Source organism: Coturnix japonica, chromosome 1, assembly GCF_054131305.1.
Source record: "Coturnix japonica strain WE chromosome 1, WE-NBRP24, whole genome shotgun sequence".
Classification (NCBI taxonomy): Eukaryota; Metazoa; Chordata; class Aves; order Galliformes; family Phasianidae; genus Coturnix; species Coturnix japonica.
Window position 1 is genome coordinate 52,458,249 of NC_140663.1, and position 12,548 is coordinate 52,470,796.

Consider the following 12,548-nt stretch of genomic DNA (forward strand, 5'->3'; position numbering starts at 1 on the left):
AAAAGCACAACTTACTTTTTCCTTGCTTCATTCCCTGCAATTAAGAAGTGCTTGTAAAATCTGATACGGTGCTTCCTTCCAGTACTCTATTCAGACAGTGGAGAAAAGATTATAAAATAAACAGTACTTACGGACTGATAGTTTCAGATGAGCTCCTTGAAACAAGTCACTTTTCTCTAGATGCTTCCCTCTCATAAGTTCCTAAAAGCAGGTACTTTCCACAACAATGAAATGCAGTTACATCTGAGAGAAAATGAAATTGTCACTGACAAAATAAACTCTATCCAAGACTTTACAGTGACAGTGATTTTAAAATGAAACATCGATTACTTTGTTATTTGGCCAGATCCAAAGAATAAATATCCTTTGGAATACAGTTAAAAGACATAGTTGATTATGGACTGTGAGTAGGAAATTGGCACTGTCCTTCCAAGCAACTTGCCAAAAGAAGGCCAGTTATTGACTTCTAAGCAAACAACCTACTGAATTAGTGTTTAAAATAGGGATTGTTCAGATTAGGCTCCACAGCACCAAAGCCTATATCATTTTGATTGAGGAAATTCCCTTAGATAACACTGAAGAAAATAACCTTTTGAAAGGAAAGAGTAACACTTTTTTTTTTTTTTTTTCCACACATGTTCAATCCTAGTTTGTATTAAGTTACAAATAATATAAGCTTTTGTTCTGTACTTAAACTTCATCAGTGGAACTCACCATACTGTCACACAAGAAAATACAAGCACACACAGTAACTATTCTGAAGAGTTTAGAGCTTAAGACATGGATTAAAATACCCATGAAATGTGCATAGTATGAGACAGCAAGGTAGTCAACAAGTGACTAAAAGACGGTTGGACTAGATGATCTTAGTGGCCTTTTCCGATTGTTGTGATTTTATGATTTTTATACTTGGTACAGTTTTCCCTTCCTTGTTCCCAATTGATCTGTCTTTGTTCCATTACATTTTATTTCTAGTTTAATGCAAGCACATTAGATCTCAGTGTCAGCAGCAATCACAGTGAACAAGCCAGGAGAGTAGGGAATGCAGAGAAATCCTGTTGATGTCCAGCTCACCACTCACCCAGCCTTGCTAAATTAATTGAGACATTGTCAAAACTAAGTCAAATCCAAGCCCGCAAGCGCAGAGCCAGAAGCCACGACTGCATGTCTACACTTATGATGCAGCCAGGATCAGAAGGCAGTGCCACACCACAAGTTCACATTTTTCTCCCTCCCTGGAAGACCTGCACATTCTGAAGCAAATTAGAAGTCTCATGGTAGAGGTTTTAAAACAAACCATTACCTCCCAAAGCTGGTCACAGAGCTCCCACGCCAGTGTGCTGTATTGCTGCCCTCCAAGCCCACTGAAATTCACAATCACGAGGGGCCTCCAGGAGAGAGTTTGAATCCCGTTTGCTCTAACAAAAATACACATTTTTTTTAAATGAAATAATTTTCCTGTGAAAGTGCCTTTTGATCACTGTAACAACTAGTTTCAACCACTCCGCTTTCTCCAGCCAAATATGATTTACTGATGACACATCATCACAACACCAGGAATGGACTTGTTGATATGTTAAATGATGGGACTTCTTTCAGATAATTTTTATAGCTCAAAATTCTCATGGCATAAAAGAGTCATCATACAGTTATTTAACTGTAGAGAAATGTTGCTTTTCTTAGAATAACTTTGAACTTTGTCTCTTTTGGGGAGAAGGAGGCATTTTTCAAATAAAATCCAGCTTCCATTCTTCCTGCCCCAAAAGCTTCATCTGTATTAGCTGGATCAGTAACAAAACCATGAAGATATGTATTCAGGCAGACTGTAAATTTTACCAAGGCCATTTATGTTACTTAATCCAAACAAAGCTCTAAACCAAAACTCAATGGTGTGTATACATATAAATGTTCCAAAAAGATATGGACTGAGATTTTTAAAGCTGGGTAAGGACCTTAGCCATACGAGTCCTAAAGAAACTGATTAATTATGTGGTTGACAATCTCAGTTTATAAACGAAGTTAACTCTTGGTGTAATTTCATTGTCTTCAGTGGAGTTACAGTGGAAATGTATTTGACAGATAGTCATGTTTCCTCTCCAAGAATAACTTTGAAGGCAGAAGGTTTAAACATGAGTGAATGAAAGTGAACTTCTACCCTAATTTAAGCCCTGTACAAAACAGCTGACTTGGAAATGAAGGTGTAAGGAGAGGCAAAAAGAGACACGAGCCTATTCTTCCTTTGCTGGGACATTACATCAATTTCCTTAGGTAACGGTCATGTCTCCAAAACACAGCGGGAATCCAAATTGCAGTTTCTTAGAGATTATTTCCATCAAAGCCTGAAATTTCATGCATTTCACAAGCAGTAAGCGTTGGGGGAGCGCCTGGTCTCCTCTCAGCAGAGAACAATGAAATTCACTAATGTTCAGTACTGTATCAATTCAAATCTTACCTGCTTCAAAATGCATTTTATTGTTTCCTATAACAAACATTAGGAATGTTGATTATAATATGAATACCTGAATTATTCATCTAGTTTTATGAGAAAATAATGTTTCATACATTTTCAGTCTCTGAATTATTTAAAATAAAAATCCAGGATTCAGATTATTATTGTTACTATTACTTTGAAGTGTTGGGCTATTTTTGGCTTATTTTTAGCATCAGAGCAATTATGGCTAACAGGTGAAGTGCTTCTTTCTCACCTTAGCGAAGGTCTGTGCAACTCCAACCTCAGCTTTTTATCTGTAGCATTGCTAAGGGTATGAGGAAGATTTATTTCATTGCCTGAAATGTCCTTTTTGCCAGAAGCAAAAATCTGAGCACCACAACACTAATTTCTGATGTCTTTGTTTCTGATTCTTCTGCTGGCAGAAGATATTTTACTAAAACAAAAGTGATGTAATCTGGCAGTAACCGAGCTCAACATAAACAAAATGGCTCCACAGTAATATTCCTGGTCTAGAGAGATCATTTCTAGGGCAGGCAACATAAGCCAGCAACTGGCCTAGGCTGAGCACTTGCATTCCCCTCCCAACTCTCCTCTCACTGACTCTCTTCTGTCAAACCAGATAAAGTCACACACTGCAGTAATATCCAACTGTACATCAGAGGCCCATTTGCTGAGCACTCCTTATGAGAGGATGGTGGAGATGCTTCCTATCCAAAACATATTGTGATCATTTAGAAACAGGATAGATACTGGATCAAGCATCTTGTGTTTCCCATCTGTAAAATGCAGATGATAAGCCTCAGCCTGGTAGTGTGGAAGCCAGTACTAGTGTATACACCTGTAACCCTGTTCTCTTAGGGTAACCTGAGCAGACATGGTACAGTTCTATCTTCTGTTTTTCACTTGGCCTCACCTCCTTCATTTTGGCTATGTCTGAAATAAGCTCTACTCCCCCAGAGCTGCGCATTGTATGGCCTTTCTCAGACATGCGTGCTTAACAGATTTTCTTCCAGTCCCCTTCATCTCTTTGATCCTCCTTCTCCAGCAATTTCCATCTACAAATACAAGGTGGCTGTGCTTTACCTGCTTCTTTGCCATTGCACACAGCGTGCCCAAGCATCCCCGCTGCAGTTCCAGCAAGCAGAGCGCTGTTGCTGACCACTTGTGAGCCAGCATCCCAAAAGGCCTCTTCAGTCATAAGACAGAAGAGTGCACTGTGCTGCCATAAAAGCCAGCCCATGGGGTTTTCTTCTCTTTGCCAGCATTTTACAGCATCTATGTATGCGTGGGTGGTGTTCATTATGAACAATGACATAGTGATAAGCTGAGAAGCAAGAAAAAACATGATTATACCCATGGAAATTCTGTGAATTCTTATTATGTCACTAAAATAAATGATACTTTTCCACCTTTAGAGTCCATCTGAGAACCCACTCTATGAAACTATGAACCCACTGCAATGAAACTGCTCCAAACCACCTTCTCTGAAAGGGTGGAGGCACACCTTGAGGTTCTCAGCATCTGAGAAAATGATATGCAGCAGGCTTGAGGCAGGATAAAGCAAATGCTATTTCTTCTGGGTGCCCAAGCACACAGGCTTTTCACTTTACTGGGCCGCAGAATTTCTGGAAGCATTTTTAAAGTCTGTTCTTGAAAAGTAGCATGGTAAGGAGCTTCAAAAAGCAGATCAGGAGAATTTCTACTCTGCATCACTTCTCCAGTCAAAATAGAACATGCCATCTATTTTACCAGCAATTAGAGAACCAATTACTAGCAATTAGAGAAGAGTCATGAACAAACTTTTAGAACGTCAAGATGTTTAAACTACACCAGCTGAGGTAAAATGTGGGGGGGAGGGGGGAAGGCACTGGTCCATTGTGGTTGGAAATAAGCTACACAGAGATCTTATTGTTCCATGATGACATCCACGTTAGGACTATGACTTGAAAAGTACTTTAAGTATTGCCACATTCACTCAGAGGGCCAAGGAGAGCCTTGCTGCAAAGGCTTAAAATTCCTAAGGTATAAAAGAATCTTAAAATAACAGCAATTTAAAATTGCATCTTGTCTAGTGATCTCATTTCCTTAGGATCAGATTCTTATTACTCTCCAAGTGTGAAGCATAGTTAATTCTTCCTGAAAACTAAGGTTTGTTCTGACTCTGTTAAATAAAATAAGTTCCAAGTGACCAAAGCTGAATTAATGAAGTTTGTTCTGTAGTGTTGGCCCTGGAGCACCTCCCATAAGAGGAAAGGCTGAGTAAGCTGGGTCTGTTCAGCCTGGGGAAAAGGAAGACTGAAGGGAGATCTGATTAATGTTTATAAATATCTAAGGGAGGTGGGAGACAAATAAATGGGTGAGGCCAGGCTCTTCTCAGTGATGTATAGCAATAGAACATGTAATGGCCTAAAACTTGAACATAGGAAGTTCCATACTACCATGTGGAAGAACTTATGGTAAAGGTGACTGAGCACAGGAACTGCTGCCTAGAGAGGTTGTGGAGTCTTCTTCTATGGACATATTCGAGACTCATCTGGATGCCTACCTGTGTGACCTATTGTAGGGTACTGCAGGGTTCCTTCCAACCCTGCAATTCTGTGATTCCTATTGCTTTGATTTTGAAAAAAGACAGAATTCAGCTTATATATCACTTTTTGCTGTCTGCCTGCCACTGAAGGAAAAATAGAACAAAGCTGTAGGGCTGGCAAGAAAACCTTCTCCTATAGCTAAAGTAACTGATATCTTTCCTAGTGCAGGGATACTTCTTTCTCCAGTCTGAAAACACAGAGAGGATTTTGAATATTTGACAGCGGTGAATGCTTTGTTTACAGAATCACAGAATTACAGCACTAGAAGTACAAGACAGAGCTTAGCTTTAAGATTGATAGCTAGAACATAATCAGAATCTTGGCAAAGCATTTGTAGGATGTCTTTAAACAGGATGGAGAGAGATAAAAAAAAATAGATATAAGAATATAAGTAGCAAGATCTTAGACTATAACTTGCAGTTGAGAACTAATTATTCTGTGCTCCAAAATCCAAAACATTGTTTTTATTTCTGCAAATTGATTAAGTGCATTTGTTGGTCATGAGTTTGAAGTATAGCTGATTGCTTCCAGTGGCAAGTAGGCAAAATACTGAAGGCAAGTTATTGCAAGGAAAGCATGTCAAGCTAAGGAGGAAGCAATTTAGCCAATTATATTTACCTTCTGAGATTTCACATCTGAAGGGAAAGTTTTTCAGGAATTACAAGGGCTGCTCTGAAAGTGATGCTTTCAATTTTATGATATTGGTTCATGATGTCAGAGGCAAATGTTGGTGATATGACAGTAGGGGATGAACCTTGCGGACAATATTTCATTACATTTTGTTGTCATTTGACAGAGGGCAGAAGGGGGGGGGTAGTCTGACAAAATGTCATCTGACATGGAAGTCTGGTACAGAAAAAAATGGCACCCATTGGCATTTATCAGTACTTTCTGGATGTCGATGGAGACTAAACAGTGGATGTGAGCACAGTGAGGAAGTGGACGATGCATTTCAGTGGTGGTGATGTGAAGGACAAGCCACGTTTTGGGTGACCGTGGAGATTCTGAAAGCATGGCATACAGGCTCTTGTTCATCACTGGTAAAAGGCATAGCTAATGGGAGTGACTATGGTGAAAAATAGTGGTTTGTAGCTGAGAATTTACTCTATCAAGTCATGTTATTGTGCTCTTTATGTCTGTTGTAGTTTCAATATAAATAAGTAGGAGGCATTACTTTTGGAGCAATTTACATAAATGATAATGAGCACCTCTGGCTTTGAAGCTGCAAAGCATTTTGGCTCAAAACCTGCCAGCCCTTATCCCATTGGTTACGGGTAATCTAAAGCAGCAAAAGCAATGTGGGTGTTTTATCCCCACAAAGGTCATCAGATCATCCAACCAAAAGCACTCCAAATAAGGTTCTCATTTGTCTTTCTAACAGTAAAGCTATTGTGAAAAGAAAACAACATGAAAGAAAGTTAGACACCTCTTGGCATTCTTTTCCCAGCATTGTTACAGGGGTAAATGATTAATGCTATAATATGTCTTTTTCCTATTTCGTTTCCCACCTCAGAATGTTAGAAGTGGTCCACAGTGAGAAGGTCTTGACTGCCCCCATAAGCAAAGCTGAGCTGCTACACAAGCATTCATACAGTTTTTGGTAGAATTTTATAAACTGGGCAAGCTGATGGTTTGTGCATCTTCTCATTCTTCCAGCTCTCGTCGTACGCTTCCTGACCAAACGTTTTATCTGGGAGTATGACCCGACTCTAGGTAGGTGATATGTTCTTCCATCTACGTAGTATGTTGTATATACTAGCACGTCTGAGGTATTGGATAATCACAAAGTCTCAAGCTCATTTGCTGTAGAAAGGTTCTCGATGGTCACTTACAGCTGGAACAAATATTACTTAAGATGGCAGAATAGAAATCTAGTAATGCACTTAAATGAAAGCAGAATTAAAAACAAGGCGCAGCTCTTCCTACACAGAGGTCAGTGGGAATTCTGCCACTGAAGGTGATTGCATTATTGTTTCACTCCAAAAATTAAAGCACTAAGCATGGGATCTGTTTTCAGCTTTGGGTTAACACAACCAGCAATTGCTGAAGAATAGGGTGGCTTGAATACACATCTCAAAAATTCAAGGGACAAACAAGCACAGGTATTTACACTTTGCCTACACTAAGTATGTAGTCTTCACCTGTCAAGCACATGTAGTATTTCACTTTTAGGATGACCAGATAGGGACACAAGTCATCAGAAGAGCATCAGCATGTCCCCTGCACAACTCCAGCTCAGCTGAGTTTGGTCTGGCACTGTTGAGAAGCTAATACACATAACTCACAAAGATTTCAAACAGTTTTCTGAATCAGAAGCCTCTTGAAAATATAGGCCAACATTAGAATTGTTACTATTTCTGAAGTTATTATTATATTCTGAAGTTACTATTTCTGAGGTTTGAACGCTCGGCACCAGAGAAAGTCGAGGCCAAGAAGTCTGAGATGAGGTGTGAAGTAACAAGCCAGGAAATTTCCTTTTCTTCTAGAGTCTGCTGCCATCTCCTTAACCTCCCTTTGGAGACTTGAATAAACACTGTCCAGTTAAAAAACTCTTTCTTAGGGATCTTCCTTTAAGAGAACACATTAAAGAAATAGTGAACAATATAAGCTTGCACAGCAGAAACAAACAAGATGAAAATTTAATACACTTTAATGCAAAACCCAGCAGCCCTTTCAAGAAAGGAAAGTTTCCAGTTTCATTCTGCACATTTTTGACTGTTAAGAGGAAGGATGATGAAGGATTAACAGATATTAGAACTCTTGTTGGAAAGTAATTCTCAGAGCAACCTGAACACAAATACATTCTTTCATCTGCTAATACAATTCACTGATGAATGTATTGATATATGTCACCTGTCCTGCATAATAGGATGTTCAATATACTGTTTAATTAAATTTCACACTTCTATTATTAATAAATCACTTTCAGAATTTGGCAATAAAACAAAATATTGATAAAAAAGGCTTTACATACCAAGTTCATTAATGTCTTGTAGGGATACTCCATACAAGAATATCCTAGCTCTGTTGTTTAAGCACACAACCTAAAATGTAAGCATGCTGCAAGATTCATTATTTTGTGTCCCATTTTGGAGGCTGTGTGTCCTTTACAGTGTACCAGCCTTGATGTTTGTTTCTCCTTTTACAAATTAATACAACTGCAGTCCAGCAGGATTGTCTTCCATTAGGAACATCAAAGCTTTAATGCAGACAGTACTCCTATCTCAATAAAATAAAAGTTAAATCTCTTCTGACTGACTGAATTCTCCATTCTCATCCAGTTTAGAGGTTGACAGCTTAGGCTGTGTATTACAGCTATTGTGAAGCTAAGTGTTTTAGCCTGCCCAGAGGAAAAGGTTTCAGAAATGCATAAACCAATAAATTATTGTCAATGATCTGTTTCTTAATCATAGAAATCTCTGACAGGAGATGTGCACTATAAACTTTTTTTGAAGTACTGTTTTTCAAACTATGTATCACAACAGGATTCCAAGGAGGTTCTGAAGCATTAGAAAACATATCTCAGGAAATTCTAATCATTACTCAGGCCTTCAGAGATCAGTCAAAAGGATTGTACTTTCAAAAGCTTTGAGAAACAGTGCTTTGAAGAATGCATTCCTGGCTTTATCATGGTCATCCTGGGGTGACTTAGTGTCCAGTTACCTGAAAATACTGCTGAACTGAATTCACTGAGAAGTTTTTTTTTCAGATTTGTTTCTTCTTAGCAATAATAGACTTGCAGTTGGGTGGAAAGAGTGACATCTATATATTCCACCAATTTAAACAGATGCAAACCATTCAGCTACTAAGCAGCAGGAGGTTTTGCCAAAAACCACTGGGTCTGTGACAAAAGTGTCATTTTTATAGTTTATTTCTTATGTCAAATTCTCAATCCTGCACTAGAACAGATAATTCCTATTTTTAGGAAAGCTTTCACCAAGCTGTACTAGGCCTGATGGAAATTCAGCAGCGTCCTAAGCTAAGTATCAAGGTTAAATAAATAGACTCTTGTGCTCTAATTCAAGGGTGGCATATTTTAACTGGAAAGAAAAAAAGCAATACATTATAGATATTTTTTTTACTACTCTAACCTGCCAGAAGAAAATGAAGGACAATATTTTTAGCAGTGTCTGGACATGCTGCTGCATCTCCAGGAGCCAAATTAAAAACCACGAAATAACATTTTCTGGCGAGAGCAACACCACTGAATCTTGCAAGTCTCGGCACGTGGAGCTGCCAAGGAAGTTAAGACTTTGCATTTCTGCCACTTCTGTTCATGGTACTGGATCTGTAGAGGCACCGATATGGTAGCTGCATCTTCACCAAAAGTACATATCACTGTGCTTTTTATTTTATCATTCTCAGCCAAAGGATAAGAATTGCAGCAAAGGTCATTTTGTGGGGAGTGTTAACTGTCAGCCTTGACTTCTCTGTCATTTCTGCTTAGCTGGAAAGTCACTGTCACCATCACGGCATGTTCTTATTTTTCTCTTAATTTACTTGGTTGTTTTTTGAAAAGGTGCCTAGTCACTCAAACTATGTGGTTACTTGGCATTGTCAAGGTGAATGAGCTTCCTCTTCCAATATTTATCATAAATCATGCTAGTATCCCTTGCGTGCAACAGAACTAGAAGGTCCAAAGAAGGAACTCTGAGAAGAAATAGGCTGGAACTGCATATTTTAAAGAACACATGTGCAGTTGTTTTCTAAAATATGAAGTATATGAATTCAGCATTAAACCTTGTCATTTTTAGTTAGTTAAATATGTGCTGAGAAACAGGCTTGGGCCACCACATGAATTTCATCAAAAATTCACTGAGTGTCTTTAAATAGACTGTAACTTGCCAGTTAACAAGCAGATTCACTGTGGTGTTAGAAAGCCTGAAAACCACCTTGGCTTACTTAGGGCACCATTTAACCCACAGCCTAAGAGCATTTTCACAAACATAAGCAACATCTCTGCGGTGGATTGAGTACAGAACTGGAAATCTGTGTTATATTTCAATTTGGCTGTGTTGACAGATTCATGAAAACAAAGTATGAAAACAAGCATTGCTCTGTGCCATTTCAGCAGGGCTTGCCAGGCAGCAGTCTGATGGTTGGCCTGCCAGCATGGTGGCTCGGCTACTAGAGCAACCCACAAGCAATAAGCAGCCACCCTCACAGCTCTCTTAGGGTTCAGTCATCACTGCCAGTTGCTACAAAAACAGATGTGCATAAATGCATAGCATGCACCAGATGGCATCTTCTCAGGGATAGACATTTTCTGTGGGGAAGTGTTTCAAGGTGGAGGTATGAAGGCCTTCATATCACTACCTGCCTTCTGTGAGTAATGTCTTGGGCTGAATTCGGGAATCTCAGTCATCCAGGACTTCATGTCAGGGTTGTAAAGCATGTTGTGAATAGCTGTTCTTCTCAGCTCCATCTATTAGGAGTAAGAGTCCAGATCTCAACAGTTTCCTCCACGAAACCGCAAGTGCTACTGGCTCTGCCTAGAATTTAGTGTGTCTCCTAGGGGCAACCTGGTGTGGTGGTGGGAGGCGTCCCCACCTATAGCAGGGGAGTTGGAACTAGATGATCTTTCTAACCCAAACCATTCAATGATTCTGTGATTTGCCTGCCCTCAAAGATGGAGAAGTACTGTTGTTCGTGATATTTAATTGGTTCAGCATCCCCAGTTATAAAATCAGAAGGGAAACAGGCCAGTTCATTTTTTCCTGGAGGCCAGGAAAGGAGGAAGAATCTTAAAGACTTCTCACATCAGCAGGCAGACAACAGTGATGCTTGAAAAATACTTAATGAGCAGCAGCAAATGACCTGCCTGCATCATCCTTGACAGGCAGGGAGAATCTTCTTGGTCCAATGATGAAAAAAGAAAATTCATCAGTTGTGCCTAAATGAGTGCTTTTAAAATCCAGTTTTGTAGTATTTCACTGAAAATCCATCTGCTGCTCTAACTTATCGGGACAATTCACACAGCTAGAAGCAGAGTTGGGATAACCAACTCTAAGAAGAAATTATTTAAAAAGGAGGAAAAAAAAGGGGGGTAGAGGTTATTATGAACTCAGCTTATGTCATTTGTTCTACTTTAGAACATGTGTACAGATAAGAGAATGAGGTGTTATGAGGTGCAGAGACATGCAACATCCATTTTTGCCATATAAGGAGGAAAACCACGCAAATAAAACCCCAAGGAAGTGCAGGAGACATATTCCTCAGTTCTTTCCTTGATTCTGTCACTGATTTTTTTCCTGCAGTCTCTCTGCCTCTACTTCTCACCTATAAAATCCTTCATCTCATAGCAGAATTGTAAATTCTTTAACTCTTCAAGTACTGATCCCTTAAAGACTCTCATGTTAAAGGTACACAGAAATACCAAATATTTCTGCAAAGACTGAATTTTAAACCAAAAAAACAAAACCCCAGCAAATAAAGAGTTAACATTCTTGTTGACCTTTCTAAAACTCAGTTGGCTTTCTCACACTATCCCTAGATGTCTTTCTCTAGCTGTTCACATATTTCATACAACTTTGCTAATCCTCTGAAAGGAAAACTGTCTCTGTGCAGACAACCAGCCGCACAGAGCATGACAGACTGGCCCATCTATGAAGCTGAAGAGACAGAAAATGTAAGAGTTTATTTAATTTGAATGTGATAGAGAAAAGACTGTTCATTACTTTGATGGAGAAAAGGTAACTATATGGAAACACGTCTGAAGAAAAATAATTTTGCTAGGGTAACTAGATTAATAGTGACATTTTTAGGAGTATTTTCTTCCTTTTAACTATTTCAGTATTTCTTTAAGTTGCTTAGGTTTTTGTTCACTCTTTCAGTTGGGGAAGAAAAAACCACTGAGTTGGTGTTCAGCTTAGAAGACAACATTAAATATATTCATAAAATATATGGGACAGCAATTTGTATCACTTTATCTCCTATTAGTTTGTGAAAGGCCCATGATAACACTTTTGTTCTTCAGCTGAACATGAAATGGCCAAAGGATTGCACAAAGTTGCTAGTTCTTGATGGAGGGACATAGTTACTTCTGTTAATGCTTTGAGTTATCCAGAGAGCTTTGAGCTACTACTTAAAACTTTCAAAACCATGGCAGTAACAGCAGAAATCACTTTGTGCAGATACTGTTTACCTTGGCAAGAAGGTTTTTCCCAATGGAAAACTTGTTGTAAGAAAGATTTTTTTTTGTTTAGGAAAAAGAAAAATCAAACAAACACCTTAAAAGGGCAGTTTTGCCTATATAACGTGTAGCTGGGGAGCTCTGGTGACAAAATGGAATGTTCAGAGATCACAGGGGCAGTCTGCAGATATGATAAAGTAATTAGCATTATAACCCCTGCAAGTATTTCTAGACTGGACCAGACATCTGAATTTCTTTTCTGTACCCTAAGAAGGACAGATTCGTACAAACAGCATAAACAGAGTAGACTGTGAATATATCCCAACTAGCTTCCATCAAAATTGTTGAGAACCAGAAAAGAGCTTAGCTGTGGCAG

General features: G+C 38.9%; 1 protein-coding gene across 4 annotated transcripts in view; it reads left to right on the plus strand.

Annotated features, from left to right (window-relative positions):
- Positions 1-12,548, plus strand: part of LOC107314892 (ras-related and estrogen-regulated growth inhibitor) — a 104,958-nt gene that overhangs the window by 76,257 nt on the left and 16,153 nt on the right. For 2 of the 4 annotated variants that reach the window (XM_015864681.3, XM_015864691.3), the window contains exon 3: positions 6,697-6,753. The exons of the other annotated variants lie outside the window; for them this stretch is intronic. In XM_015864681.3, the coding sequence (XP_015720167.1) occupies positions 6,697-6,753 (57 nt within the window). The remainder of the gene's footprint in view (positions 1-6,696; positions 6,754-12,548) is intronic. 4 annotated transcript variants of the gene reach the window in all.